General features: G+C 53.0%; 1 protein-coding gene across 9 annotated transcripts in view; it reads right to left on the reverse strand.

Moving 5' to 3' along the window:
- The window catches only part of SLC12A3 (solute carrier family 12 member 3), a 56,974-nt gene that overhangs the window by 25,265 nt on the left and 6,209 nt on the right, over positions 1-25,500 (reverse strand). For 4 of the 9 annotated variants that reach the window (XM_017953390.3, XM_009196490.4, XM_003916918.5 and 1 more), the window contains exons 7-22: positions 24,029-24,140; positions 23,707-23,837; positions 19,412-19,496; positions 18,371-18,525; positions 17,945-18,052; positions 17,341-17,464; positions 15,143-15,244; positions 13,427-13,582; positions 12,266-12,365; positions 11,163-11,274; positions 10,644-10,784; positions 9,695-9,801; positions 7,685-7,767; positions 5,217-5,294; positions 4,324-4,425; positions 2,775-2,886 (exon numbers count right to left, since the gene is read on the reverse strand). In XM_017953390.3, the coding sequence (XP_017808879.2) occupies positions 2,775-2,886; positions 4,324-4,425; positions 5,217-5,294; positions 7,685-7,767; positions 9,695-9,801; positions 10,644-10,784; positions 11,163-11,274; positions 12,266-12,365; positions 13,427-13,582; positions 15,143-15,244; positions 17,341-17,464; positions 17,945-18,052; positions 18,371-18,525; positions 19,412-19,496; positions 23,707-23,837; positions 24,029-24,140 (1,808 nt within the window). Of the gene's footprint in view, positions 1-2,774; positions 2,887-4,323; positions 4,426-4,883; positions 5,113-5,216; positions 5,295-7,684; positions 7,768-9,694; positions 9,802-10,643; positions 10,785-11,162; positions 11,275-12,265; positions 12,366-13,426; positions 13,583-15,142; positions 15,245-17,340; positions 17,465-17,944; positions 18,053-18,370; positions 18,526-19,411; positions 19,497-23,706; positions 23,838-24,028; positions 24,141-25,500 lie in introns of those variants that run through there. The other 5 variants (XM_003916917.5, XM_009196491.4, XM_031658232.1 and 2 more) reach the window with 3 other exon arrangements.

A 25,500-nucleotide genomic window follows, 5' to 3' on the forward strand; every position in this document is an offset into this window, starting at 1 on the left:
CGGGAGATCCCCTCCTACTATGACCCTGGGGCATCACAGCCAGGATACTTGCAAAGGACACTAGTGACCGGGCAGGGGTTCTTCTCTTTGGCTAATTAACTGGATGACTTTGGGCAAACCGCCCCATCTGTCTGCACCCTTCAGCTGACCTCCAGCCTACCATCTCCCACCTCACCTGACCTTGCTCAAAGCAGCAGCTGCCCAATTCCACCTGCCGACACCTGTCAACTCCACACTTGTGTGCCACCTGCCTTACTATTTACTTCCTTTTCTGTTTAAATCAACTCACATTCTGAGTTAGACACTTTTTTTTTTTTTGAGATGGAGTCTTGTTCTGTCGCCCAGGGTGGAGTACAGTGGCGCAATCTTGGCTCACTGCAACCTTCACCTCCCGGGTTCAAGTAATCCTCCTGTCTCAGCCTCCTGAGTAGCTGGGACTGCAGGCACATGCCACCATGCCAAGCTAATTTTTGTATTTTTAGTAGAGGTGGGGTTTCACCATATTGGTCAGGCTGGTCTTGAACTCCTGACCTCAGGTGATTCGTCCACCTCGGCCTCCCAAAGTGCTGAGATTGCAGGCATAAGCCACCACGCCTGGCCCAAACTTAGATACATTTCAAAGGGAAATTTTATATCATGAGTTTATTTATTTGTTTAAATTTTACTTTATTTTTATTATTAAAAAATAGAGACAGTATCTGTTCTGTCACCCAGGCTAGAGTGCAGTGGTGCAATCATAGCTCACTGCAGCCTTGATCTGGGCTCAGTGATCCTCCTGCCTCAGCCTCAAGTAGCTAGGACTACGGGCACATGCCACCATTCAGTTAATTTTTTTTAAGTTTTTGGTAGAGACAGGCTTTCACTATGTTGCCCAGCCTGGTCTCAAACTCTTGGCTTCAAGCAATCCCCTGCCTTGGCCTGCTGCCAGAGTGCCAGAATTTACAGGCAGAACCACTGTGCCCAGTGGATTTAAAACATCACAGTTTTAAACAGAAAACCAGCACCTCTTGCCAGGAAGAGGTGACCAATAAAACCCATGTTGATACACCAGGGTCACTAAGTTCTGGCCAGATGCCATTGCCTGCCAAGCTCATGTGTGCAGCCTACTCCTCTTGCTCAGGGAGACAAACACAGGTTACCAAAGGGAAGGACAGGCCAAGGCTAAACCAGGACCTTCTGCAGAATCAGCCCCAGAATTAGGGGAGAATTAAAAGGACTTCTCACCAAAAGACTCAGTGGTATTTGCTGCCTCAATCCCTGGCCACTAAAGTCACCTCTTGTCTCACCAGAGCCTGCATCCCATGCATTGGGGACATTGCCTTAAAGCAGGGGCCCCTCACCCCCAGGGCTGCCAAAAGGTATCAGCCATGGCCTGTTAGGAACCAGGTGCATGGCAGTGAACGAAGCTTCATCTGTACTTACAGCCACTCCTCATCGCTTGCTTTACCATCTGAGCTCTGCCTCCTGTCAGATCAGCAGTGGCATTAGACTCTTAGAGGGCCATGAACCCTCTTGCAGGATCTTAGAGGGCCAAGAACCCTCCTGATGATCTGTCACTGTCTCCAATCACCCCCAGATGGAACTATCTAGTTGCAGGAAAACAAGCTCAGGGCTCCCCCGATTCTACATTATGGTGAGTTGTATAATTTTTTAATTATATATTACCATGTAATCATACTAGAAAGAAAGTGCACAATAAATGTAATGAGCTTGAATCATCCCAAAACCACCACTCTCTCCCTAGTCTGTGGAAAAATTGTCTTCCACGAAACCGGTCCCTGGTGCCAAAAGGGGTGGGGACTGCTGCCCTAAAGGATTCTAGCCCCTACTTCATTTCTCAGGAGGAGACGTGTTCTCCATCCTTCATTTCCTTGTTTCAAAAAATTATATATATTTAAATTTTTTAATGCATGTAAAATATTTATATAAAAATTTAAAATATTGGCCAGGCACTGTGGCTCACACCTGTAATTCCAGCACTTTAGGAGGCCGAGGTGGGCGGATTACTTGAGGTCAGGAGTTCAAGACTGGCCTAGCCAACATGGTGAAACCCTGTCTCTACTACAAATACAAAAAAAAATTATCTGGGCATGGTAACACATGCCTCTAATCCCAGTTACTAGGGAGGCTGAGGCAGGAGAATTGCTTGAACCCAGGGGACGGAGGATGCAATGAGCCGAGAGCAGGTCACTGCACTCCAGCCTGGGTGACAGAGCGAGAATCCGTCTCAAAAGAAAAAAAAATATTAAAATATGTAAAAATTTAAAATATAGAGAGAGGATTTTGCCATGTCACCCAGGTTGGTCTCGATCCAACTGCCTTGGCCCAGCCCATCCTTCATTTCATACAAGTTCCTCCTGGAGATTTGTTTTTTGTTTTTATTTTTTATCTTTTTTTTTTTTAATTTTTCTTGCCTTTTTTTAACTTTCAATTTAAAAAATAGATTCCCTTGCTTTCTTATTTTTATGCTTCTTGTTGTCCAAACCCAGAGATTTGTGACTTTACAACCTAACTCCCCTCCCTGTCTAGCAAAGCCTAGGGCGTCTGCATTTTACTGAAGTGGGCAGGAAACCAGAGCAACTTCTGGAATGGAGAGAAACCTGCTCCTGCTCTTGCCCACGCCATGGCCTGAAGAGAGCTGGCCCTGGACTTTGGGACAATCTCAGAGCCCACCTGGGGGCGGTGGCAGAGGATCGGGGCAGGGGAACAGTCCTGGGTGGAGCTTAGATGGCACTGGTCCCTGCAGTCGCCCGGGGCCAGCCCTCCACACTTACGCTTTTCTCTGCTGGTCCATTCTGTTAATCTGGCCGCCTACGAACACACGGATCTTACATTTGCTCCACCTCTTCTTGCGGCCAAGGAGATAGGGAATGAGGAGGGTGAGGCCTGGCAAGGAGAGTCCCCGTGAGTCATGACAAGAATACACTGAGGACAGAGCACTATGTGGGTTCCTGCCCCGCTCTGCCATTAGCAAACCCCTTCCTCTCCTCGCTGGACCTCAGTCGACCCATCTGTATAATGAACAAGACTGACTAAACCCAAGTTGCACATGGTGCTCTGTGGGGTAGGGTTTATTTGTGCTTGTGCAGTGTATTTAAATACACAAGCTGGCGTCCGGGCGCTGTGGCTCATGCCTATAATCCCAGCACTTTGGGAGGCCAAGGCAGGCAGATCACCTAAGGTCAGGAGTTCGAGACCAGCCTGGCCAACATCCAACATCGTAAAACCCTCTCTCTACTAAAAACACAAAAAAATTAGCCAGGCCTGATGGTGCACGCCTGTAATCCCAGCTACTCAGGAGGCAGAGGCAGGAGAATCGCTTGAACCCACGAGGCAGAGGTTGCAGTGAGCCAAGATCCCACCATTGCACTCCAGCCTGGGCAACAGAGTGAGATGCCATCTAAATAAATAAATAAATAAATATAAAAATTAGCTGGGCATGGTGGCAGGTGCCTGTAGTCCCAGCTACTCGGGAGGCTGAGGCAGGAGAATCGCTTGAACCCGGGTGGTGAAGGTTGCAGTGAGCTGACATCACGCCACTGCACTCCAGCCTGGGTGACAAGGCGAGACTCCATCTCAAAAAGAATTAAAAAAAAAAAAGTTGTCATTTCATAATTGAGGAGTTTCCCATAAAAATCGAGGAATCCAGGTCATTGGCAGTTCTTGAAGAGTGAATATTTGACCAGCATGTGGGAGCCCTCAGCCCTCTCTGTTGTCTCTCCACACAAGACCAAGGACTAGTTGTCACATATCACCTTGTAATCCTCTGTGCCTCAGTTTCCTTATTTATAAAGGGGAGTTAATCATGACAGCTCCTACCTGGGGACTGCATTAGGTAGGGAATTCCCTGTCAGGCAGGTAGTAAGTGCTCAGCCTATTTTGGCAATTATTAATAGGATTCGTTCCATTGGAGCAAAGATATTTTCTTTCTTTCTGTGACTCTATCAAAGGTAGCAGGAATAAAGCTGAAAGTCACTTTTTCTTTTTTTTAATGGGAAATTTTTCATTGTGAAGTGAAAAATATTCCTCCAGCCTTCCTGGGCACCGCCCATTTCCCCATTTATATCACCTGCCTGTGCCCTTAAGGGCCATCCAGTCAGAAGATTCCATCTTATGGCGACTTCAGCTCTTCTCTCAAAGTTTCCCATTTTATAACCAAAAAACTAGAGGCCAGACAGAGGGGTCCCTCCAGGCTCCCCTGAGCTCACTGGTGGGCCCAGAAGCCCCTGTCCCCTTTGAGAGCAGGCCAGGAAGGAAAGGGAAGGAAGACCACCCCACCCCACCCCCGCCGGGCAGGGGGACTGATCCAAGGGGGGCACTGACCTCCGTCGTCAAAGAGCCAGTAAATGTCGATGGTCTTCTTGCCTTGCTCCGACTGGAAGACAGTGGTGGCCTGCTCCTCCTGCACCAGGGCCTTGGGATCCACTGCAGGAGGTGGGGACGGGTCAGAGCAAAGCCAGCTGCCGCGCATCCTGGCAGTCCTGACCCAGGACCCCACCAACACCCCTTCTGATGCTGAACATGGGTTCTCTGGCAGGTGGAACAGGAACCGGGGCCCAGGACGCTCAGTGCTGTGATGTGCTCCTGACCTGCTCTCAGCTTCTCTCTCCTGGGATTCTGGTGAGTACTGGGGGTGGAGGCAGTCCCAGAGCCCTCTGGGTAGGTAGGGAAATGCACTCTCCATTCCCTTAAACACCTCCCTGCGCCCTTCACAAATGCCCATAGGAGCCCTCCCGCCTGCACTGCAGGCCCCCTGCCTCCTGGGGTGATGGTGGGAGAGGACGAAGGAAAATCCTGCCCCACCCTGCATGGCTAGAGGGGCCTTGGCAGGGGTGGGACAAGGGCCCCAGAGCCTGCTAGGTGGGTCCCCGTCATTCTCTGACCCTGAATTCTCCACCTCCTGGCAATCTTTTTTCCTTTTTTGAGACAGGGTCTCACTCTGTCACCCAGGCTGGCATGTAGTGGTGTGGTCACAGCTCACTGCAGCCTGGAATTCCTGCCTCAGCTTCCCACAGCGCTGGGATTACAGGTGTGAGCCACTGCGCCTGGCTGCTGGCAATCTTTGACATGGCCAAGCCCCTCCAGTTCCCAACTCCAGTTACGCAGGCACCACTGTCACAAGAAAAAACCACCTTCCTCGACCAAGTTCCCAGGTGGCCCACCCCTAGCTGCCCCACAGGATGAGAGTGCCCTGAGCTCTGAGTGGGAACACTGACAAGCGCCAGAGACTGATGGCCTGGCACCTCTGGCGCTGGCTTCCTTCCCGTCCTCCGCTGGGTCAAACACGGGGTTAACTGCAAAAGAAGAGGCAGCTTTGTTCACAGGCTCTCCTTGTCTGAGGGCACCATGGGTTCCTCCTTGACAGGGCTCCCTTAATGCCAGGAAGAAAGTCCCAAGGCCCCGCCTGGCCTCCATGGCCCCACTGCACCTTGCCCTGGCTTCCCTCTGACCTGCCTCCTGCCCAGCTCCTCACACTCCAGTCATGCCTGGCCTGTCAAACAGGCCAAGTACATCCCCACCTTGGGCCATGGTGGTGGGTGCGCCCCGAGCTGTAACATACTTTCCCTAGCCTTGGCCTCCTCAGCAAGAGGGCCCCTCCTGAAGGAGGCCTTCCCTGGCCACTACGCCCTGCACCCGTTTTCTCAAGACACGCTCATGATCTGAGATGACTTATGGGCCCACTGGGAAGCGTCTGCTTTTCCCTCTGGAGTGTCAGCTTCTCAAGAGCAGAGGCTTTTCGGCTTTGCCGTGCCTGTAACCCCAGCACCAAGAGCAGCATTGGTCAGGAGCGGAGTTACTGCTCTGTAAATAGTGGTTGCATAAATAGTTATTGACCAGCTGCTGTGTGCCAGGCATGCACTCAGCAACGGCACTAATGAATGGACCTAGCCCCTGGCTGCAAGAGACGCGGACTCCAAGCTCCCAGTCTCTCCAGCACTGCCTCCCATTTGTTGCCATAAACGTTATTGCTTTCATACCTCTAGATATTTCCTTTTTTTGTTTGTTTGGTTTTTGTTTTTTGAAACAGAGTCTTTCTCTGTCACCCAGGCTGGAGTGCAGTGGTATAGTCATGGCTCACTGCAGCCTCAAACTCCTGGGCTCAAGCTATCCTCCCACCTCAGCTTCCCAAGTAGCTGGGACTCCAGGCATGTGCCACCACACCTGGTTAATTTTTTATTTTTAGTAGAGACGGGGTCTTGCTATGTCACCTAGTCTGGTCTTGAACTCCTAGACTCAAGCGATCCACCTGCCTCTGCCTCCCAAAGTACTGAGATTACAGACACGAGCCACCACACCCAGCCTCTCTAAATATTTTTTAATTCAGAGTCTGCAGTCATATATGACTTTAAAATGCAAAACACATCCCTATTCAGTGGACCAAAACGCCCAGTTCCCATGGTCATTATTTGTTTTCTTTTTTTTTTTTTTTTTTTTTTTGCTGACCTCAAGGAATTTACATTCTGCTTTACTACATTACAATAATGTTCGCTCAGTAGCACTTTGTTTTGTTATACATTCAAAGAAAATTCTCAATATGATATGTACATTTAAACTTAACATTAACCAAGTCCTGAATCATTACTTTTGTCTTATTGCAAATCTAATTTTATTTACCGTAAAAACCACTTCGATCTATATATTGAGTGAGGAGTGGGAATTACGTCTTTCTATTAACTGGATGATGACATGGACAAACAGATGCTAATATGGCAGCTGTTCAAGTACTTTATTTTATTCCACTGGGGAGATTGGTCTCATAATATCCATAGCATGATTTTTTTCCCCGGTCATTATGTATTTTCATATTCCGGCATATTCCTGCAGGCATTTTCCTCTCCCCTCTTTCCTGGTTTTCTATTACATCCCATTTTTTTTTTTTCCTGAGATGGAGTCTTGCTCTTGTCACCCAGGCTGGAGTGCAATGGCGCGATCTCGGCTCACTGCAATATCCACCTCCTGGGTTCAAGTGATTCTCCTGCCTCAGCCTCCCAAGTAGCTGGGGTTATAGGTGTGCACCAACCCTATGCCCAGCTAATTTTTGTATTTTTAGTAGTGACAGGGTTTCGTCATGTTGGCCCGGTTGGTCGTGAACTCCTGACCTCAGGTGATCCACCCGCCTTGGCCTCCCAAAGTGCTGGGATTACAGGTGTGAACCACCATGTCTGGCCTATAGTAGATCCTTTTGCCCTGACCCGATTGTGATTCGGGGAACTCTGAGTTCCAGTCCTGGCTCTGCCCCAGCTGGGAAGCATGACCTTGAACGAGTTGCCTTCTCTTTCTGGGAAACCTTATGGGCTCTAATGAACCATTAAGAGGCGGGCAGATCACGAGGTCAGGAGATCGAGACCATTCTGGCTAACACGGTGAAACCCTGTCTCTACTAAAAATACAAAAAATTAGCCAGGCGTGGTGGCGGGCACCTGTAGTCCCAGCTACTGGGGAGGCTGAGGCAGGAGAATGGCGTGAACCTGGAAGGTGGAGCTTGCAGTGAGCTGAGATCGCCCCACTGCACTCCAGCGTGGGCAACAGAGGGAGACTCTGTCTCAAAAAAAAAAAAAAAAAAAAAAAGAGGTGACTTTCTATGAGTCTGTAACCTTTTATTTCTTACTCATTTTTCCCTCTGCCATTAAAAAAAAAAAAAAGGTTCTAGAACTTTCTGGGAGTGGGCAGGGCATGTACTCACTGTGTGCCTGCATCATCTTGGACACATTGAGTCCCTCCCGCATCCTCATGACACACACACCATAGTTGAAATCAAAGGCATCGCTGGAAAGAGAGGAGATGAGGTCCAGCTTCTCCCCGAGATCCCACCGGGGAGGTGACCTGGCACCCAGGAGACCAGATGTCTAGAGTTGGTTCTGCCTTCTACCACACCTTTCTGTTCTCTGGGCCTCAGTTTCCCCATCTGTATACTGTACAGGCAGAATTGGAGAGTACCTCAGGACTCCTTCAGCTCTACAGTCTGTGTCACTGTGGATCCTGCAGATCCGGTACTCAGGGGAACCAAGTCAGCCCTGTCCTCCTGATACATTTGGATAATTCCTCCCAACTCTGCCCATGGAGGTGGGGATGGTAATTATTACCTCCATTCTATGGATGCAAAAACTGAGTTTTGGAGAGTAACTTGCCCATGATCACATAGCTAAGGGAGTGAGCAGCTGGGATTAGAATCATATGGCTGAGACTGTAGACCAAAGGACAGACATGCCCATGAGAAAAGCTTTACTCCTGCAATAGGCTGTCTATAAAGATGTCTGGAGGCCGGGAGCAGTGACTTATGCCTGTAATCCCAGCACTTTGGGAGATCAAGGCAGGCGGATCACCTGAGGTCAGGAGTTCGAGACCAGCCTGGCCAACATGGCGAAACCCCATTTCTACTAAAAAATACAAAAATTAGCTGGGCGTGGTGGAGTGCACCTGTAATCCCAGCTACTCCGAAGGCTGAGGCGAGAGAATCACTTGAACCTGGGAGGCAGAGGTTGTGGTGAGCCAAGATCGCACCATTGCACTCCAGCCTGGGCAACAGAACGAGACTCTGCCTCAAAAATAAAAATAATAAAATAAAATAAATTTAAAAAATTAAAGGTGTCTGGAAGACTCTTGTTCCAAAGATGTATGTACTGCCTGATTGACACAGTGCCCAAGAGCCCACCCACCACTGCGGTTTGGGCCAATGGGTTGTGCATTGCCCTTCCTGGGCTCCTTAGATCACATATCTCTGGTAAAGGACCTTTCAGGCCCTGCTTTTTGAAGGTTTGGAATGTTGCAGGTGGAGAGAGGCTGGAGATCAGGTATTCTATCAGTTGCTGCTATAATTCTATTAGCAGCAGCTGAGAGGATTGCTCTGAGTCCTATAGCTGGTTAACAGCATACCTGGAAGCAGGTCCCAGGGCCCCAGCCCTCAGCTTCGTGTTGTTCAGTGATACCACAAACAACGACATCAACACAGAAAAGCCACTCAGGCAGGCATCTCTGGACCTCACACAGCAAGTGCTGATAAGAGTTTGGAGTCAGCCCTGAAGTCCCCAGGGAGTTCGGTCCTCAGGGCCTGGTTTTACTTCCCTGTTCAGGGGCACCGCCTCAGAGTTCTTGACTGGCTCCCTGTGCACCTTCTGGGGCCCACAGGGAGGCATGAGGTTCTCACCTAAAAACTCACGTTTGTAGTTCGTCTGAAAAATTAAAAGATCTGGCAACATTGGGCCCACGTTTCCGCATGGGCACTAGAGCCCATCCTGCATGGACACGAGTCAAGTAAGAGCCACTCTCACTGGGTTGCCACAGTCTCCACTGCTCCCTATCACCCCATGCCTGGCCCGCTTCACTCATGGTGCTACCTGCCTGGCCCCAGCTGGCTTTGGTGTCCATGACTCATAGGTCAGAGACGGGCATCTTCAGCCTCAGCCTGTTTCTTCTTTAGCTTTGAGCAAATGGACTCAACTTCTTTTTCAAAGATAGGGTCTTGCTCTTTCACCTAGGCTAGAGTGCAGCAATGTGATCTTCGCTCACTGCAGCCTCCAACTCCTGGGCTCAAGTGAGCTTCCTGCCTCATCCTTCCATGTAGCTGGGACTACAGATGCCAGTCACTTTGCCAGCAGGACTCAACTTTTTAAGCACCCACTACTTCTTTTCCACTTCTCAAGGCCCAGTGGCCCAAATTAACAGATCCCAAGCCCCTTCCTCTCCCCCGACTCACTGGAGGATGCCAATGTAGTCTTCCACTGTGGCTGGGTGGGCCGACTGCCAGTTCTTCTTGAATCCGACCACCAGAATGTTGGGCTTCATTCTCCCGAGACCTGAGGCCTGCCAGGGGATAGGGGTGAGATGGGGAACCCATCAGAGGGGCAGAGTTGGTGATCCGCCTGGCCAGAGGCCCCAGCTTTCTTATGTCTCCAGATGTGCTGATTCTCCAAAAAAAAAAAAATATATATATATATATATATACACACACACACACATACACACACACATATATATATGCAATCTTAAAAAAAATTGTTTTGCACAAAACAAAACTTTATTGGGAGAAAGATGGCTGATGGGAGGAAATATCTGAATTCCAGAATCCTCGATTCTAGTTCCTACATCCCTCCCAGGGCCCCCAAAAGTTAGAATTGGCCAAGGTGACACCAGCCCCCACAGGCTTCCAGGTCAGTTTCCCAGGTCCTGGGCATTCCGAAAAAGCGCCCAGAATCAGCACATCTGGAGACATAAGAAAGCTGGGGCTCTCGTCAGGCATGGTGGCTCATGCCTGTAAACCTAGCACTCCGGGAAGCCGAAGCAGGTGGATCACCCGAGGTCAGGAGTTTCAGACCAGCCTGGCCAACATGGTGAAACCCTGTCTCTACTAAAAACACAAAAAAATTAGCCGGGCATGGTGGCGGGTGCCTGTAATCCCAGCTACTCAGGTGGCTGAGGCAGGAGATTCACTTGAACCTGGGAGGCAGAGGTTGTTGCAGTGAGCTGAGATCGCACCACTGCACTCCAGCCTGGGTGACAAGCAAAACAAGTCTCAAAAAAAAAAAAAAGTTGGGCCTCCTTCTGCAGCAAAAGAGGCTTAAGCAAAGGGGCCCCCAAGACTTTCTGCCTTCCAGGTTGTGTCACCAATCCATAAGTCCTGTAGGGGAGCCCCCAGTCCACGGCACCTGCATGAGGATCTGGACACCTTTGCGGAGGTCCTCGGCAATGACATCCGAGTAGAAGGCCTTGATCTTCCTCTTGTTCAGCCACTTGGTATGCCCGCTGGCGATGAGCTGGAGCTCAGGCATCCTCTGCTTGTGGGGTCCCTATGGGTGGGTGGGACAGGGGACATCACCGGCTGCCTTCACCCTCCAGCCTGAGATTCAGCCCCTCTCCTGCCCTGGAGGCTGCCCCAGGGACTTGGCAGCACCCATGGTGCCCTTTTCTTTTGCCCAGATAAGGGAAACACAAGGAGTAGGGGAGAAAGCGGGGAGGAAGGCAGAGGGAGGGAGCAGAAAAGAGGCAGGGCAGCTGCGGGAGAAGCCAGCAAGAGGGGCCAGGAGTGGGAGAGAATGGGATCCATGGGGGTGCCTGACTGGGCACCCCTTGCTCCGCATTCCCTCAGCCCCCACTCTGTGGGTTGACATCACACACAGGCAGCTCCCCCAGGAGTACTGCCCTGCGCCCCTCCAGGGGCCACTCACGATGAGCACGTGGCCGCAGATCATCAGGCTGAGGTTCCGGGTGAAGGTGCCCACAAAGTCCACCAGGGCCGGGCGGAAGTTGGGGGGCCCCGTGAGCACCAGGCACTGGGGGCTGAGGAGGGAAGGGAAAAGGGCAGGAGCCATCAGGAGAGAGCCCATGGGGGTCTGAGTGCGAAAGGCACCTCCCAGGCTCCCTGAATGGCGGTGTGGCCACCAGCATGACCCTACATGCCTGGGGCCTTGGCTTCCCGCCTATAAATCCAGGGTGACTTTTGGGGCCTTTCCGACTCTTTTGGTGACCTCCACACTAGTCTCCCTGGTCCTTCCTGCTCAGGCCACCAAATGCTACCCCCCATGCTTCTCCCCTGCCCTGCCTAGCCCAGCACGGTGGGGGAAAGAACAAAGCCTGGGAGTGAGGAAGTCTGTCACTTACAAACTCATCAGTTACCCAGGCAGGTTACTCAAGAGGCAGCAGATGACAGTGGTCAAGGGCCATGACCTGAGTCAACTGGAGCCAGACTTAATCGGCCACTCACTAGCGGTGTGACCTGGGGCCAGTTACTTAACCTCTCTGTGCCTCAGTGTTCTTGTCCATGACTGGGTTAGTAATTTCCTGGACCTCAGCTGGTTCTTGTAAGGCTGTGTAAGACACTTTGCAAGCACCTGGCTCATGGTAAGCATGACAAAAATAGATATTGCCAATAATTATTAGGATCTGGTGGGAAGGGGATGGCAGGTGCATAATCCTCCTTGACAAAGAGGGGAATCGGCTTTGAAGGGTACCCAGGGGAGGTTCGTCACTGTTGGTTCCGGGGATACTGTGATGGGAGCTGCAGCAACAATCACCTCGACAACAAAGCACATTTCCACTGTGGAAACTGAGGCATGGAGAGGCCCCTTGACTTGCTTGGTCCCCATCAGGATATGCCCACCCCTGTCTCGTGGCGGCTGGGTGGCTCCTCCACCTCTGTTCCCTCTCTCAGTGGAGGCTGCACACACCCTGGGTCTGCCTGGGTCAGGTGACAGGTCTGGGCTTGGAAACTCCCAGGGTGGAGCCATCACCAGCCCCGGGGTCCCAGGTGGGTCCCGGCAGCTCTGCTCACCGGTAGTTCTTGATGTGGTCTTCCACCTCATTGAGGCCCACTGAGTAGCTCAGGGCCAGGTTGTAGGAGCCGGCCTGTACCGAGGAGCCCCAATTTACCTCTGGGGGAGCAAGGGAGCAGCAGGGGTGAGAGCAGTGTTAGGAATCAGTAGAAGAAACCAGACAGGCGGAGGGATGGAGGCAATGTTGGCCTTCTCGAGGCACTGGGCACCCATGGGAGCAGGGCTACCTGGGGTGGGCAGCCTATAGGGTGGAGGCCTGCAGACCGTGTGGCTGCACGTTGAAAAATTACACATCAAGGCCAGGCACGGTGGCTCACACCTGTAATCCCAGCACTTTGGGAGGCTGAGGTGGGCGGATCACCTGAGGTCAGCAGTTTGAGACCAGCCTGGCCAATATGGTGAAACCCTGTCTCTACTAAAAATACAAAAGTTAGCCAGGTGTGGTGGCACACACCTGTAATCCCAGCTACTCGGGAGGCTGAGGCAGGAGAATTGCTTGAACCCGGGAGGTGGAGGTTGCAGTGAGCTGAGACTGTGCCACTGCACTCCAGCCTGGGTGACAGAATGAGACTCTGCCCCCCAGTCCCCCCTCAAAAAAGTTATATATCAAGTTCCACACGATATCCTCCTGCCTTGCCAAACCTTCACGATGGCCTAGAAGCCCAGGTTGAGACTTAGAATCCCAGGCTTTTTCAGAGCCCTGTTTCCCGTCCTTAGGTTGCTGCCACCCCAGGGTCCCTGCCTGCAGACAAGTAGAGACCTTGCTCGGAGTCCAAGATTTGTCTGCCTGCCATCCACACAGCCAGCCCTCGGCCACCCCTGAGGCCTAGGTGTGCACAGCAGCCTGCTGACCCCTCTTGGGGGACAGCCCTAGGGAAGAGGCCAACGTAGGCCCTGGAAGCTCACTCAGGGTCCTTTGGACAGGGGATTCCCGGGTCCTGGGTGCCCAGGGGTGGCTTAGAAGTCGAGGCATGGGCCCTGAGTCGGGACGTCCCTTGGGGTTCCTTGCCACATGGGGAGGGATGAAGGGGAGGGGCAGAGAGGGGCCCTGGACAGCACAGAGCCTGACTCAGGGCTCTCCAGCCAGGGGCAGAGGGCAGGGCCGCCTGCATGGCTACCCTGGGGGAGGAGGGCCGCAGCCTCGCAGCTGAGATGCACACCTGGCTTCTTGTAGATCACATAGAGCAGGAGGAAGAGCACCACACCGATGGCGATGAGGGCCGCCCACCAGGTGAGGAGGAACATGATGACCACGGAGATGACAGCCCCGAACAGCGCCGCCCACTTGTTGTAGTACTGGAATGAAGGTCTCCACCCTGGACCGAGGGCACCAATCGGTGGACATGCCTGGCACTCTGGAGCCTCCTTCTAGGCCAGAGCTGCTGGGCAGGGCCTGGCAGTAATGCAAGCAGTGCCCAGAGTCGGGGTCCCAGCCTGAACCCGCCAGCCATGAGCACCACCCACCCTGCCTCCTGGGGCGGGGTCTACAGGCTCTGGGGCAAATCACACACCTGCCTCGGCTGGCATTTCACCAGAAGCATCCAGCTCTGGCCAAATACGGCCATAGGACATCCCATGTCAGCAACAGCACCAGCTCCCATGGTGCCAAGGAGGTGAGATGGAGGGGGAAGGACATGATTCTGCCTGGCTCCCCACCCGCAGGCCAGGCCAGGGCTGCCACTAGTGACAGCTGCCTCATGGTGCAACTCCAGGGCCATCATGAACACTGGGGTCTATGTAAAAGGTGGCCTGGTAAAAGGCAACGGCAATTTGGAGCTAGTTAGAAAAAGTTGGCCGGGCGCGGTGGCTCACGCCTGTAATCCCAGCACTTTGGGAGGCCGAGGCGGGCGGATCACGAGGTCAGGAGATCGAGACCATCCTGGCTAACACAGTGAAACCCCGTCTCTACTAAAAAATACAAAAAACTAGCCGGGCGAGGTGGCGGGCGCCTGTAGTCCCAGCTATTCGGGAGGCTGAGGCAGGAGAATGGCATGAACCCGGGAGGCGGAGCTTGCAGTGAGCTGAGATCCGGCCACTGTACTCCAGCCTGGGCGACAGAGCGAGACTCCGTCTCAAAAAAAAAAAAAAAAAAAAAAAAAAAAGAAAAAGTTTTCCTCAAGACTCTTTATTGCCATCTGCCAGAAGTTTTCCATCATAAACATGCAAATGTCTGAAATCTATATGAATGGTGCCTCCTAGAGTTATGCAGTGTGCAACCTGCAGCACTGTGTGTGACAGTCTAGCTGTGACTTTGGGCAATTCTCTTTCTCTGAGGAATCAGGCTCCCGATTCCTGTAAAACTGGGGAAGGAAAAGACTGGACAACCTCTACAGATGGTAAACAATGTATGAATCCATGTAAAGTGCACGCTGTCAGTGCTTGAGAAAGGAGAGCCACTATTATTATTATCATTATTATTATTACTGTTATTTGAGACAGAGCCTTGCTCTGTCACCCAGGCTGGAGTGTAATGGTGCGATCTCAGCTCACTGTAACCTCCCCTTTCCTGGTTCAAGTGATTCTCCTGCCTCAGCCTCCCGAATAGCTGGGATTACAGATGCCTGCCACCACGCCCGGCTAATTTTTGTATTTTTGTAGAGACAGGGTTTCACCATGTTGGCCAGGCTGATCACAAACTCCTGACCTCAAGTGATCCGCCCACCTCGGCCTCCCAAAAATGCTAGGATTACAGGCGTGAGCCACCGCGCCCAGCCGAGAGCCGCTATTATTCTATTAATGTTCCCTTTCAATGGTTTTAAATTGAGAGGTGACCTTGGGCTGCTGACCTCCACCCATGCCTCGCACTCCCGCCCCATGCCCCATTTCCCCCTAGCCCCTGGGTGCCTCCTCCTGAGGTGGGTGAAGGGTTTGCTTACCAGGCGAGTTGGTGATGGAGGCGTGGAAGCAGCTGAAGTTGATGAGGGCATAGGAGCAGAGGAAGAAGTTGGAAATGATGGGGGCTATGGTGTTGAGCTCAGCTTCAGGAACCCAGGGAGAGAGAGGACAGCCTGTTGGGTAACTCTGCCAAGGACTGGCTTGGCACTCTCCTTCCCAGGGTGGGGGACCCCAGACAGGCCACCAAGGCTCAGTCAGTCTCAACCTTCTCATCTGTGAAATGGGTCCATCTCATCTGTGAAATGGGTCCATCCTTTTGTGTAGCTCAAAGGGATAGTATCTTGTAAACTGTAAACACCCAGCTTTTAAGACAGTGGGGGTCAGTGTGACAGTAGACCCCACCAGGCTATGGGATGACCAAGGGTAGTTGCTGTCATACTGTTTTGACCACAAATGACAGCAAGAAATATTTTTTTTTTTTTGAGACAGAGTCTTGCTCTGTTGCCCAGGCTGGAGTGCAGTGGCATGATCTCGGCTCACTGCAACCTCTGCCTCCCGGGCTCAAGCAGTTCTCCTGCCTTAGCCTCCCTAGTAGCTTAGATTACAGGTGTGCACCAACACGCCCAGCTAATTTTTGTATTTTTAGCAGAAACGGTTTCACCATGTTGGCCAGGCTGGTCTCAAACTCCTGACCTCAAATGATCTGCCTGCCTCGACCTCCTAAAGTGCTGGGATTACAGGCGTGAGCCATTGCGCCCGGCCAGAAATACATTTTGCAATGTGACCCAGGACAGCTAAGGCCGTAGCACAGCTCCCCCCCAGTGGTACCCCAGTGGTAACCCAGTGTTCACCCACCCAAGAACTGCTTCCTCTTCCCCGTCTCCCTGTTACCCTCTCCTGCCACTGCCCCCAGCACCCCAGATAAACTTTCACATATGAATCCTTGTCTCGGGGCCTGCTTCTGGTGATCGCAAAACACAGCGTGCACCAATGTGCCAGGTCCTCTGTCCATGATTTCATGTAATCACCTAAGAACCCTGCCCGGATCCTCAGTCTGAAGTCAAGTCAGACCCACCCAGATGAAAGGACATTGAATCTGAATCAGGGTATATTGCGGGGAAATGTGTTTCTGGGCCCCGGTGAGCAGGAAGCAGAGGCAGAGCCAGAGAATATCAAGTCTGACCAGACTTTTCCATCCCTGCCACCTCTTCATGTGGTTCAGGACCCAGTAGCACCCGGTGTCTGGAAAGCTTCCCTTGGGTAATAGTGACTAGGCTATCAGGGCAAATCTCATGGACTGTGATGCCAGCCTGAACAGCATGGATTCACTGGTGGCAGGAGGGTGCCCATGAGCCCAGGGAGGCTGGCCAGTAGTCTACCCCCACCCCACTCCTGCATAGGGAGCAGGGGCCAGGGGACATCATGTCGCAGCATGGCCACCTCTCTCCTAGCGAGTTCTGCCTCCATAGCTAAGTAAATTAGGCAAGTGCCGGGTGTGTGCACATGTGAGTGTGTGTGCATATATGAATGCATGTAGATCTTCCTGCACACATGGTGTTTTCCTGCCCATCTGAGACACACCTGTTAGGCACTATTGCTCCCATTCTGCAGATGAGAAAAATGAGGCTCAGAGAGGTGAAGTAACTTGTCTAAGGTCACACAACTGGCACATGGCAAAGCCTGGATAGGAAGTTGATCTAATGAACCGATTACCTGGGCTCTTTTCTCCTAAGATATCTGCCATCTTGAAGCCCAAGGAGTCTAGAAGCCCCAGGTCTGAGGAACTGGGTTATCTAGTTTATATACCTATGAGGATACTGACCAGCCATTGGTATCCCATCCCAAGAAGGGACCAATCAGCTTGTCCCATGCTCCAAAGGTGTTCTGGGGGTTTGTTTAGACCCAGGGAAGTGGGATGCCAGCTGCCAGGACACGCGAATGCAGACTGGGGGAACAGGTAAGTTCTCTTCTAACAAAGCAGAAGGCTCTGCTGCCTGACATGGTTTGGGAGCCACCTGCCTGGAGGTGGGAAGGGGAAGGATCACATGGCCCCCCGACATCTCCTCCCAGGTGGGGCCTCACCCCTCAAGACAGCCTCTGAGTGCCCACTAATTGTCAGGCCCGGCAGGGCTTTGGGCGGGGGAGATGAGGAGGCAGGAGAAAAGCCCGGCCCCCATGCCCCTCATGGCTGGCCAGGGGAACAGGAGGCCGGGCCCTGTGAGCCCTGGCAGAGCCTTACCGATGATGATGAAGGCCACGGCGATGGCGTAGGCCAGCAGGTAGCCGCGCACGGGCTCCTTGTTCTTGCCGTAGCCTTTGCCGAAGAAGCCGATCAGTGGGTACAGCTGGTCCTCGCAAAGGCACTGCAGCACCAGAGGCCTCACTCACCCCCAGGCTGGAACCTGCCACCTCCCCTCCCCGGGGCCACCTGAGCTCCAGCCCTGGCTCGGTGCCCTCTGTGACCTCCCCAACCTGGGTCCTGGTGTCTGTTTCTATTAAATAGGGATGATCACTCTCCCTCCGCCCTACTGTGAAGACAGTAAAAGGGCATGACCAGGGCGTGGATGGCTTTGGGTAGAGCTTGAATGGTGGAGTTGCGGACAGGATGCAGGTGGCATAGGTGGGAGTGCGTGGTGGGGGCTGCAGGTGTTCATCAAGTCACACCACTGGAAGGGGCTGCTTCCTTCAAGAGTTTGCTGATAGCTCCTTTTCCCTTCTGGCTAAAGACCCCGGTCTAATGACACCTTCCGCTGTTTGTAGCAGTCAGCCAGGTACCCGCCCTATTATGCCTCTAGCCCAGGCTCCTCACCCTCCATCATCTCGACCCCTTTCTGTGGCCTCACCTGGAAGACTTTGGCAGCAGAGACAAGGCAGGCCAGGGCGGAGGAGAGGGTGGCCCCGAAGATGCCAGCCGTGATCAGGGGCGCGAAGCCTGACACCATGCTCATGGTCTGTGGGGATTTGGGGCTCAGGGACTCCATGGTGGGGGGCTGAGCCAGGAGCCCCCATCTGTGGCAACTCATTCCCTACTGCGGGCAGGGGCTGGGTCCTGAGCCTCCATCTGAGTCCAGGACCCACCCCTGGAGATCCCAGTGTCCACCCACAGGTCAGGACTGGACAGACCTGGGCTCTGAACCCCTCTCCCCTAAGCCTAGGGCTCGGCCCCCAAAACTGCCCCCCCCCCCCACAAACTTCCAGCCCCGCAAGGGGCCCTGCAGCCTCCACCCAGCCCCCAATGAGTCTGGTGGATCAGCCCTCCTGGCGGTAACCTGGTAATAGTTGATGAGGCCATAGCGGCAGCTGTGCTGCTGGGTGCACTCGGTGAAGTTCCAGCCATAGCCACAGGCCAGCCCCTCGCAGGCACCCCAGCCAGGGGTCACCGTGTCATTCAGGACCCCAGAGGCATCACGAACCATGCAGGAGCCTGAGAGGAGGAGGGAGAGCGTGGGGAGGTCTCCCTTCCCTCCTTACTCTGTCCTCTTCCAGCCCCACCTCTGCAGAGGGTGAGACACTGCAGATGACGGGCAGCTGTCCCTTCATCATGCAATGATAATGATGACAATGGAGGTGTGCCCGGAGCCATGCTAAGTACTTTACAACAACCTCCAAGCAGGCATTACTATTATTTTTGTTGTTGACATTTTACAGAGGCGTAGAGCTTAAGTGACAAGATCACAACGTCCTCCTTAGATCGGAGACCTGGATCTCACACCTTGAGTGGCTGTGAGCTGGACCAAGTCCCTTGGCCATTTGTGAACAGCTTGCCTGAAACGGGGCCACTGGGAGCAAGTGCACCTGTGAGAGTCTCAGTTCAAGGCAGGTGTTAACAGCCCAGGCCTGGGCTCAAAGCCTGGCTCCACCACTCAGTGGCTGTGTGACCCTGGGCAGATCACTTAATATCTCTGAGCCCCCATTTTCTCCTTGGTGAAATAGGGAAAATGACAGTGATAGGATTGGCATGCAAAGGGCTGGGCACGTGGGAAGTCAGTTGCTGGTATTATCATCATCATCACTCCTAGATTTGTCCTGTAGGATCTTCACACTTATGAATCTGGGCCCTCAAGGGACCCAAGGAGCCTGGTCTGACCCCGCCATGCCCACCGCCATGAAGATGCTCTGATCATTGTCAAGATACCCTAGAGATAGGTTCAAGGCTTCACATCCTGAGGTCGCCATACCCTCCCAGCCCAGCTCTCCGTGTTAGAGAGTCAAACCCCACCCTCTGATCTCCGCAGTGGTGGGGGGTTTGGGACACGGCAGCGTGGAGGCCAGGTCCCTCCCCTTCCTGACTGGCTGGGGCAGCCACTTACCAATGGTGGCTGAGATGGCCAGGTAGGAAATGGTGGTCCAGAAAATGGCCATGAGGGTTCCCTTGGGGATGGCTACAGCAGGGTCCTGCAGGAGGGAGGGAGAGAAGGAGGGAAGGAAGGAGGGAGGACATTAGGCAGCCCCTGGGCCTCCTTCCAGGCCTGTCCTCCTTGTCTAAGGCTAAGGCTGGGGACAGCAACCTCTGACCTTGGCCCCTCAGAGCTCCCGTTCCAGCACAGAGAGGAAAGAGCCTCATGATTGAGGACCCCCACAGAGGGATGAACACAACTGAGATCACAGGGCGGAGGCTCCACCCAAGCCCCTGGGAGATGGAGGCAGAGAGAAGAAATTCAACAGCTCCACGCCTGGGCCACAGAGGGCACTTGGCCAGGGCTTGCTTTGAGGGTGGTGAGGGCGGGGGTAGGGTGGTGGGCTCTGGAGTCGGCCTGCCTGGGTTCAGTTCCAGGCGGCCAGCTCGGCAGGGGGCTGTGCTCTCACACCCCGGCCCCTTATCTGTCAGGGATGTTGGTGAAATAAATTAATCCACATTGAGATCCTAGACCAGGACTCCCCTCCCCGCCAGCCGTCACGGCATGTTCAATCATTATGCACCAATTGATTTGTCTGGTTCCTCAACAATAAATAGAATACACCCCAAACTTTCTCCTACCGTTCTGATAAATCTCTGCTCATATTTTCTTGCTTTCTTTTTTTTTAATTTTTCTCGAGGCAGGGCTTTGGGTGGAATCTCCACCCCAGGGCTCTGTGGGGCCCCTGCAGGCATGGACCTGCCAGCTCTGCCCGGCAAACCTGTTTGACTCAACTGGGCCATGCACATGGGGTCCCTAGCTCCAAAGCCAACAGAACACGCCAGCCTCCCACCCTGCCTCTAGTGGATTGAATAGTGTCCCCCAAAATTCACATCCACCCAGAACCTCAGAATGTGGCCTTATTTGAAAACCGGGTCTTTACAGGTGCAATTAATGAAGATGAGGTCACACCAGATTAGGGTGGGCCCCAAATGCAATGACTGATGTCCTTGCAAGGAAAGGACCCACAGATGAAAGAAGGCCATGTGAGACAGAGACAGAGATTGGAGTGACGCAGTTGCCAGCCAATGAAAGCCATTGTCAGCAGCCACCAGAAATTAGGAATATTTCTTAATTCTCTGGATTCTCCCCTGGGTTTTCAGAGGGAGCTTGGTCCTGCCGACACCTGGATCCCGGACTTTTGGCCTCCTGAACTGGGAGTGAATATAGGTCTGTTTTTAAGCCCCCCAATTTGTGGTGAAAACACAAATACGCCAGCCATCAACCCCCATCCTACCTCCTGCATCTAGATCTGAGATCTCAGTCCCTGGATGTGCTGGGAAGAGGCAGGCAGAGAAGAGGTGAGCTGGGTAGAGGTGGGCTGAGATGTGGACCTGGATGTGTCACTAACTTCGAGATTGTTGCCTGGGCATTTAACAAAGTTAGGCACATCCAGGTCCACATCTCCGCCCACCTCTTCCCTGCTGTGTACACTGGGAGAAGCCCCTTAACGTCCCTGAGCCTCAGTTTCCCCATCTGTGAGATCAGAAAATAACTTGGCAGGGGATAAGTGTAATAAATGTGAGCTGTTGGGCTGGGGCAGTATTGTGTACAGGGGCATGCCCTGAGGCCACACAGAACATATTTGTTGGATGATGAAATGGTGATGTAGTTGAGGCCTCTCTGTTTTAGAAACTGGCATTCCGGCTCCTCTGCCACCTGTGTAGTCCTGGGCAGGCCCCCGAACCTCTCTGACCTTGGCTTGCTTGTCTATATCATGGTAAAAATGACAATGATGACAAGAAGCTCTTAGCTCCTGCTCTGAGCCAGGCACTATTCTAAGCACTTTACATGAATTAGCGCATGGAATCCTCCCCACCGCCCTGCAAGGTGGGGGCTGGACTCGTCCCATTTTGGAATTGGGGAAGCTGAGGCCCAGGGAGTTTCAAAGGGACTTGCCCGAAATGTCACAGTGAGGGCTCCACCAACAGTGGCTCTGCTGCTGAGGATGCTGTCCCACAGGATAGGTGGAGGCCATCCAAGAGCCCCTTAAAGCTTGAGGGCATTTAGGACAGAGTGCAGGTGCGGGCCTCACCCAGCTTCGAGACAGCTGATGCCAGCTGGCTGGTAACCTAAAAAGCTTGATGAGGCATCGAGATAAATTCTCAGGCAACGATCTAATGAGGCTCCATGGAATCCAGGCTATCTGAGCACAGGCCCAACCTCTGCGGGACCTCAGGGCAGGCAGACCAGGCCTCTGCTGGCCATTCCCCAGACAAAGGAGAGGAGCCAAACCAACATCCGGCTGTTCTCCAGTTTCCAGGCCCTGCCGAACACCGCCTGGTGCGTAGCCAGTTAAAGCCAGGCTGGCTTCGCAGTCACCTCCATGCGCAGTCCTTTTTGTTTTTTGGGTTTTTTTGAGACGGAGTTCTGCTCTGTCGCCTAGGCTGGAGTGCAGTGGCGCGATCTTGGCTCACTGCAACCTCCGCCTCCTGGGTTCAAGCAATCCTCCTGCCTCAGCCTCCCGAGTAGCTGGGATTACAGGAGCCCACCACCACACCTGGCTAATTTTTGTGTTTTTAGTGGAGCCTAAAACATAGTTTCATCATGTTGGCCAGGCTGGTCTCGAACTCCTGACCTCAAGTGATCCACCTGCTCTGGCCTCCCAAAGTGCTGGGATTATAGGCATGAGCCACTGCGCCTGGCTCAATGCACAGTCCTTAATTCGCTTAAGAAAATGCATCAAGGAGTGCCTTCCAAATGAGACTGGAGGTTTGGGGTAGGGGTTAGCTGTGATTTCCAGCATGGGGCTAGCTCCGCATTCATCACCCCCTCTTGCCTGCCACCTCCTTTGAGCAAAGGCTCCGCCAGCTTCTCATCTTTCAAAATCCAGCTCTGGCACCTCCTGCACCCAGAAATTCTGCTGGAACTCCTGCTAACGTTAGTTTCTCCTTCTCCCCGATGGTGCAGCACTTTGTATTACTGCTCAAACACTGCATTTCACCACAATTCAGTCAGCAAACATGTACAGAGCACCTAGTATGTGCCAGACTCTGAGCTGGGAAGGAATAGGGAGATAGAGGCAAGTCTCTGTTCTCTAGATGCCAGGGCAACAGATATGCATTTGGCCTGACATGGTTATGCTGGGGGAACCATGACTCTGATGGAAGGGCTGCGAGAAATGATAGTTGAAGGAGGTATTTGAAAGACAGACTGGGAGCAGTGGCTCACGCCTGTAATCCCAGCACTTTGGGAAGATGAATCGGGTGGATCACTTGAGGTCAGGAGATCGAGACCATCCTGATCAACATGGCAAAACCCCATCTCTACTAAAAATACAAAAAATTAGCCAGGCGTGGTGGCGGGTGCCTGTAGTCCCAGCTACTCGGGAGGCTGAGGTAGGAGAATGGCGTGAACCCGGGAGGTGGAGTTTGCAGTGAACCGAGATTGTACCACTGCACTTCAGCCTGGTCAATAGAGCGAGACTCCGTCTCAAAAAAAAAAAAAAAAAAAAATCAGCTGGGCATGGTGGCAGGTGCCTGTAGTCTTAGCTACTCTGGAGGCTGTGGCATGAGAATCACTTGAACCCAGGAGGCGGAGGTTGCAGTGAGCTGAGATCGTGCCACTGCACTCCAGTCTGGATGACAGAGCGAAACTCCAGCTCAAAAAAAAAAAATAAGAAAGAGAAACAGAACAAAACTTTCAGGGTAAAAAAGCAAGTGTACAGAGTTGCAGGTAGAGAGTACAGCACAGGCAAAGGTGTGGAGGAGGGACAGGGTAACATGGGCAAAGCAGTAGAGTCTTAGGGCTGGAGCAGGCTCATGGGAAGGGTGGCACTGGTCAGGGATGAGGCTGGATAGGTGTGCTGGAGCCTTGAACGCCAAGCCAAGAAGCCTGCCTGCAGCAACGCAGTGGGGAGCCCTGGGAGGATGTCAGCCCAGATATGCATGAGCAAGGCTGAGCTCTTAAGGTCACAGCTGGGCCAGTCTTCCCCTAAAGCTGAGAGTTCTGGGAACTAGGGAGGAACCTAGCCATTTCGTGGTGCCCCTCAAGCCTAGAATACAGCTGGTCTTCATAAACAACCACAGAACAGAATGGAATCGGTTGGATTGGGTTGAACTGAGCTGAGTTGGACTGGACTGGATTTTAGAAGCCCTGCCTCCCAGGTCTCAGTGCCCAGTGGCAGATGCCAGTAGAGCAGGAAGCAGGATTCTGCTCATAGCCCCTGTGCGGTGCCAGGACACAGGAGGGGCGGGTATTCTGCTCACCTTGAGGTCACCGGATATGTTGGCCCCTGCCAGGATGCCTGTGGCCGAGGGGAAGAAGATGGAGAACATTCCGAAGAAGGTGCCATCTGGACCCCGCCAGTCAGGCACCAAGTTCTGGACAAAAATGTCCGCTGGAAAAGCAAGGCCTGAGTAAGGCTCACCTGGAGGGCTTGACCCCCCCTTGCTGGGACCTGATGGGCAGACAGCCCCTGACCATGGGATCGGGTAATCCCATCCTCCCAGTGTCCACACAATGGGCCAGATTCCTGGGCAGAGAGTCCCTGTCCCCAGAGCCATGGTCAGGGCCTCGATCAGCACATACCCCGGTAGCTGAAGAAGCCTTTGGAGGCCTTGTCCTCAGATGGGGGGATCAGCGTCCCCACCAAGTAGTTGGCAAAGGAGACCATGATGACAAGGAAGAACAGCACCTGGGCCTGGGTAGGGGGGGGCGAAGGACCCCAGAGGTCAGATAGTCTGGTTCTACCTTTCTGGGAAGCCCTGCCAGAAAATGATTTGCCCAGGGCCCGTTTCTCCATTATTCACTCACTCATTCATTCAACACCCATTATGCAGCAGGATCTGTTCAAGGAGTTGGGAATATAGATGGTACAGAGTTCAAGACCACCAAAGCCTCTTGTCTTGACTGATAAATAAGGAGGATGAATTTAAAGTAAGAAGAGGTTTGGTAGGCTGAGGTGGGAGGATCACCTGAGGTCAGGAATTTGAGACCAGCCTGGCCAACATGGGGAAACCCTGTCTCTACTAAAAATACAGGCTGGATGCAGTGGCTCAAGCCTATAATCTCAGCACTTTGGGAGGCCGAGGTGGGTGCATCACCTGAGGTCAGGAGTTGGAGATCAGCCTGGCCAACATGGTGAAACCCCATCTATACTAAAAACACAAAAATTAGCCAGGCGTGGTGGTGGGCGCCTATAATCCTAGCTACTCGGGAGGCTGAGGCAGGAGAACCACTTGAGACCACGAGGCAGAGGTTGCAGTGAGCCGAGATCACACCTCTGCACCCCAGCCTAGGTGACAGAACGAGACTCCATCTCAAAAACAAATAAATAAAGAAAGAAAGAAGAGGGAGTGTGATGGGGACTGGGTGGAGTTCATTTAGCAGGATGGCCTGGGAAGGTGTCACCAGAGAGAAGGTGTTTAGCAGACACCTAAAGTGGGAGAACGAATAAGCCAGAGAACTGTCCAGGGAAGGGCATCCGAGGAAGAGAGAGGAGGCCACCCTCTGACAGCTGCAGGTCAGAGAATGTGGGGAGAGGACAGGCTGCAGGGCCCAGGTCCTGCCCTGCCTGTAGGGCCTGTCCGGCCGAGTCTGCCAGCAGGATCCATGGTTCAGCTGAAGGCCACACCTCCCCAGGCTCCCTCGCAGCCATGTGCGACAGCACTAGTACAGCTTCCAGATGGTGCCACAAAAAGAAAGAGAAAAGAGAATTCCCTCCCTTTCATTTCCCCCTTCTTTGCTTTCCCTCTGACTGGAGGGCATGTGGGCATGGTGGACCAGGTAGACAAAGGCCATGCGCAGGGATGGAGGGAGCACAAGACGGAAGGAGTCTGGGTGCCCAGCCCCTGGAGCCACTATGCCCACCCTGGGCCATGTGGAACCTAGATTGTCACACACAGAGATATAAAGCAGCAGAGCACGGTGGCTCACACCTGTAATCCCAGCAGTTTGGGAGGCCAAGGCAGGCAGATCACTTGAGGTCAGGAGTTTGCGACCAGCCTGACCAACATGGTGAAACCACGTCTCTACAAAAAATACAAAAATTAGCTGAGTGT

The sequence above is a fragment of the Papio anubis genome, chromosome 18, assembly GCF_008728515.1.
Source record: "Papio anubis isolate 15944 chromosome 18, Panubis1.0, whole genome shotgun sequence".
Lineage (NCBI taxonomy): Eukaryota > Metazoa > Chordata > Mammalia > Primates > Cercopithecidae > Papio > Papio anubis.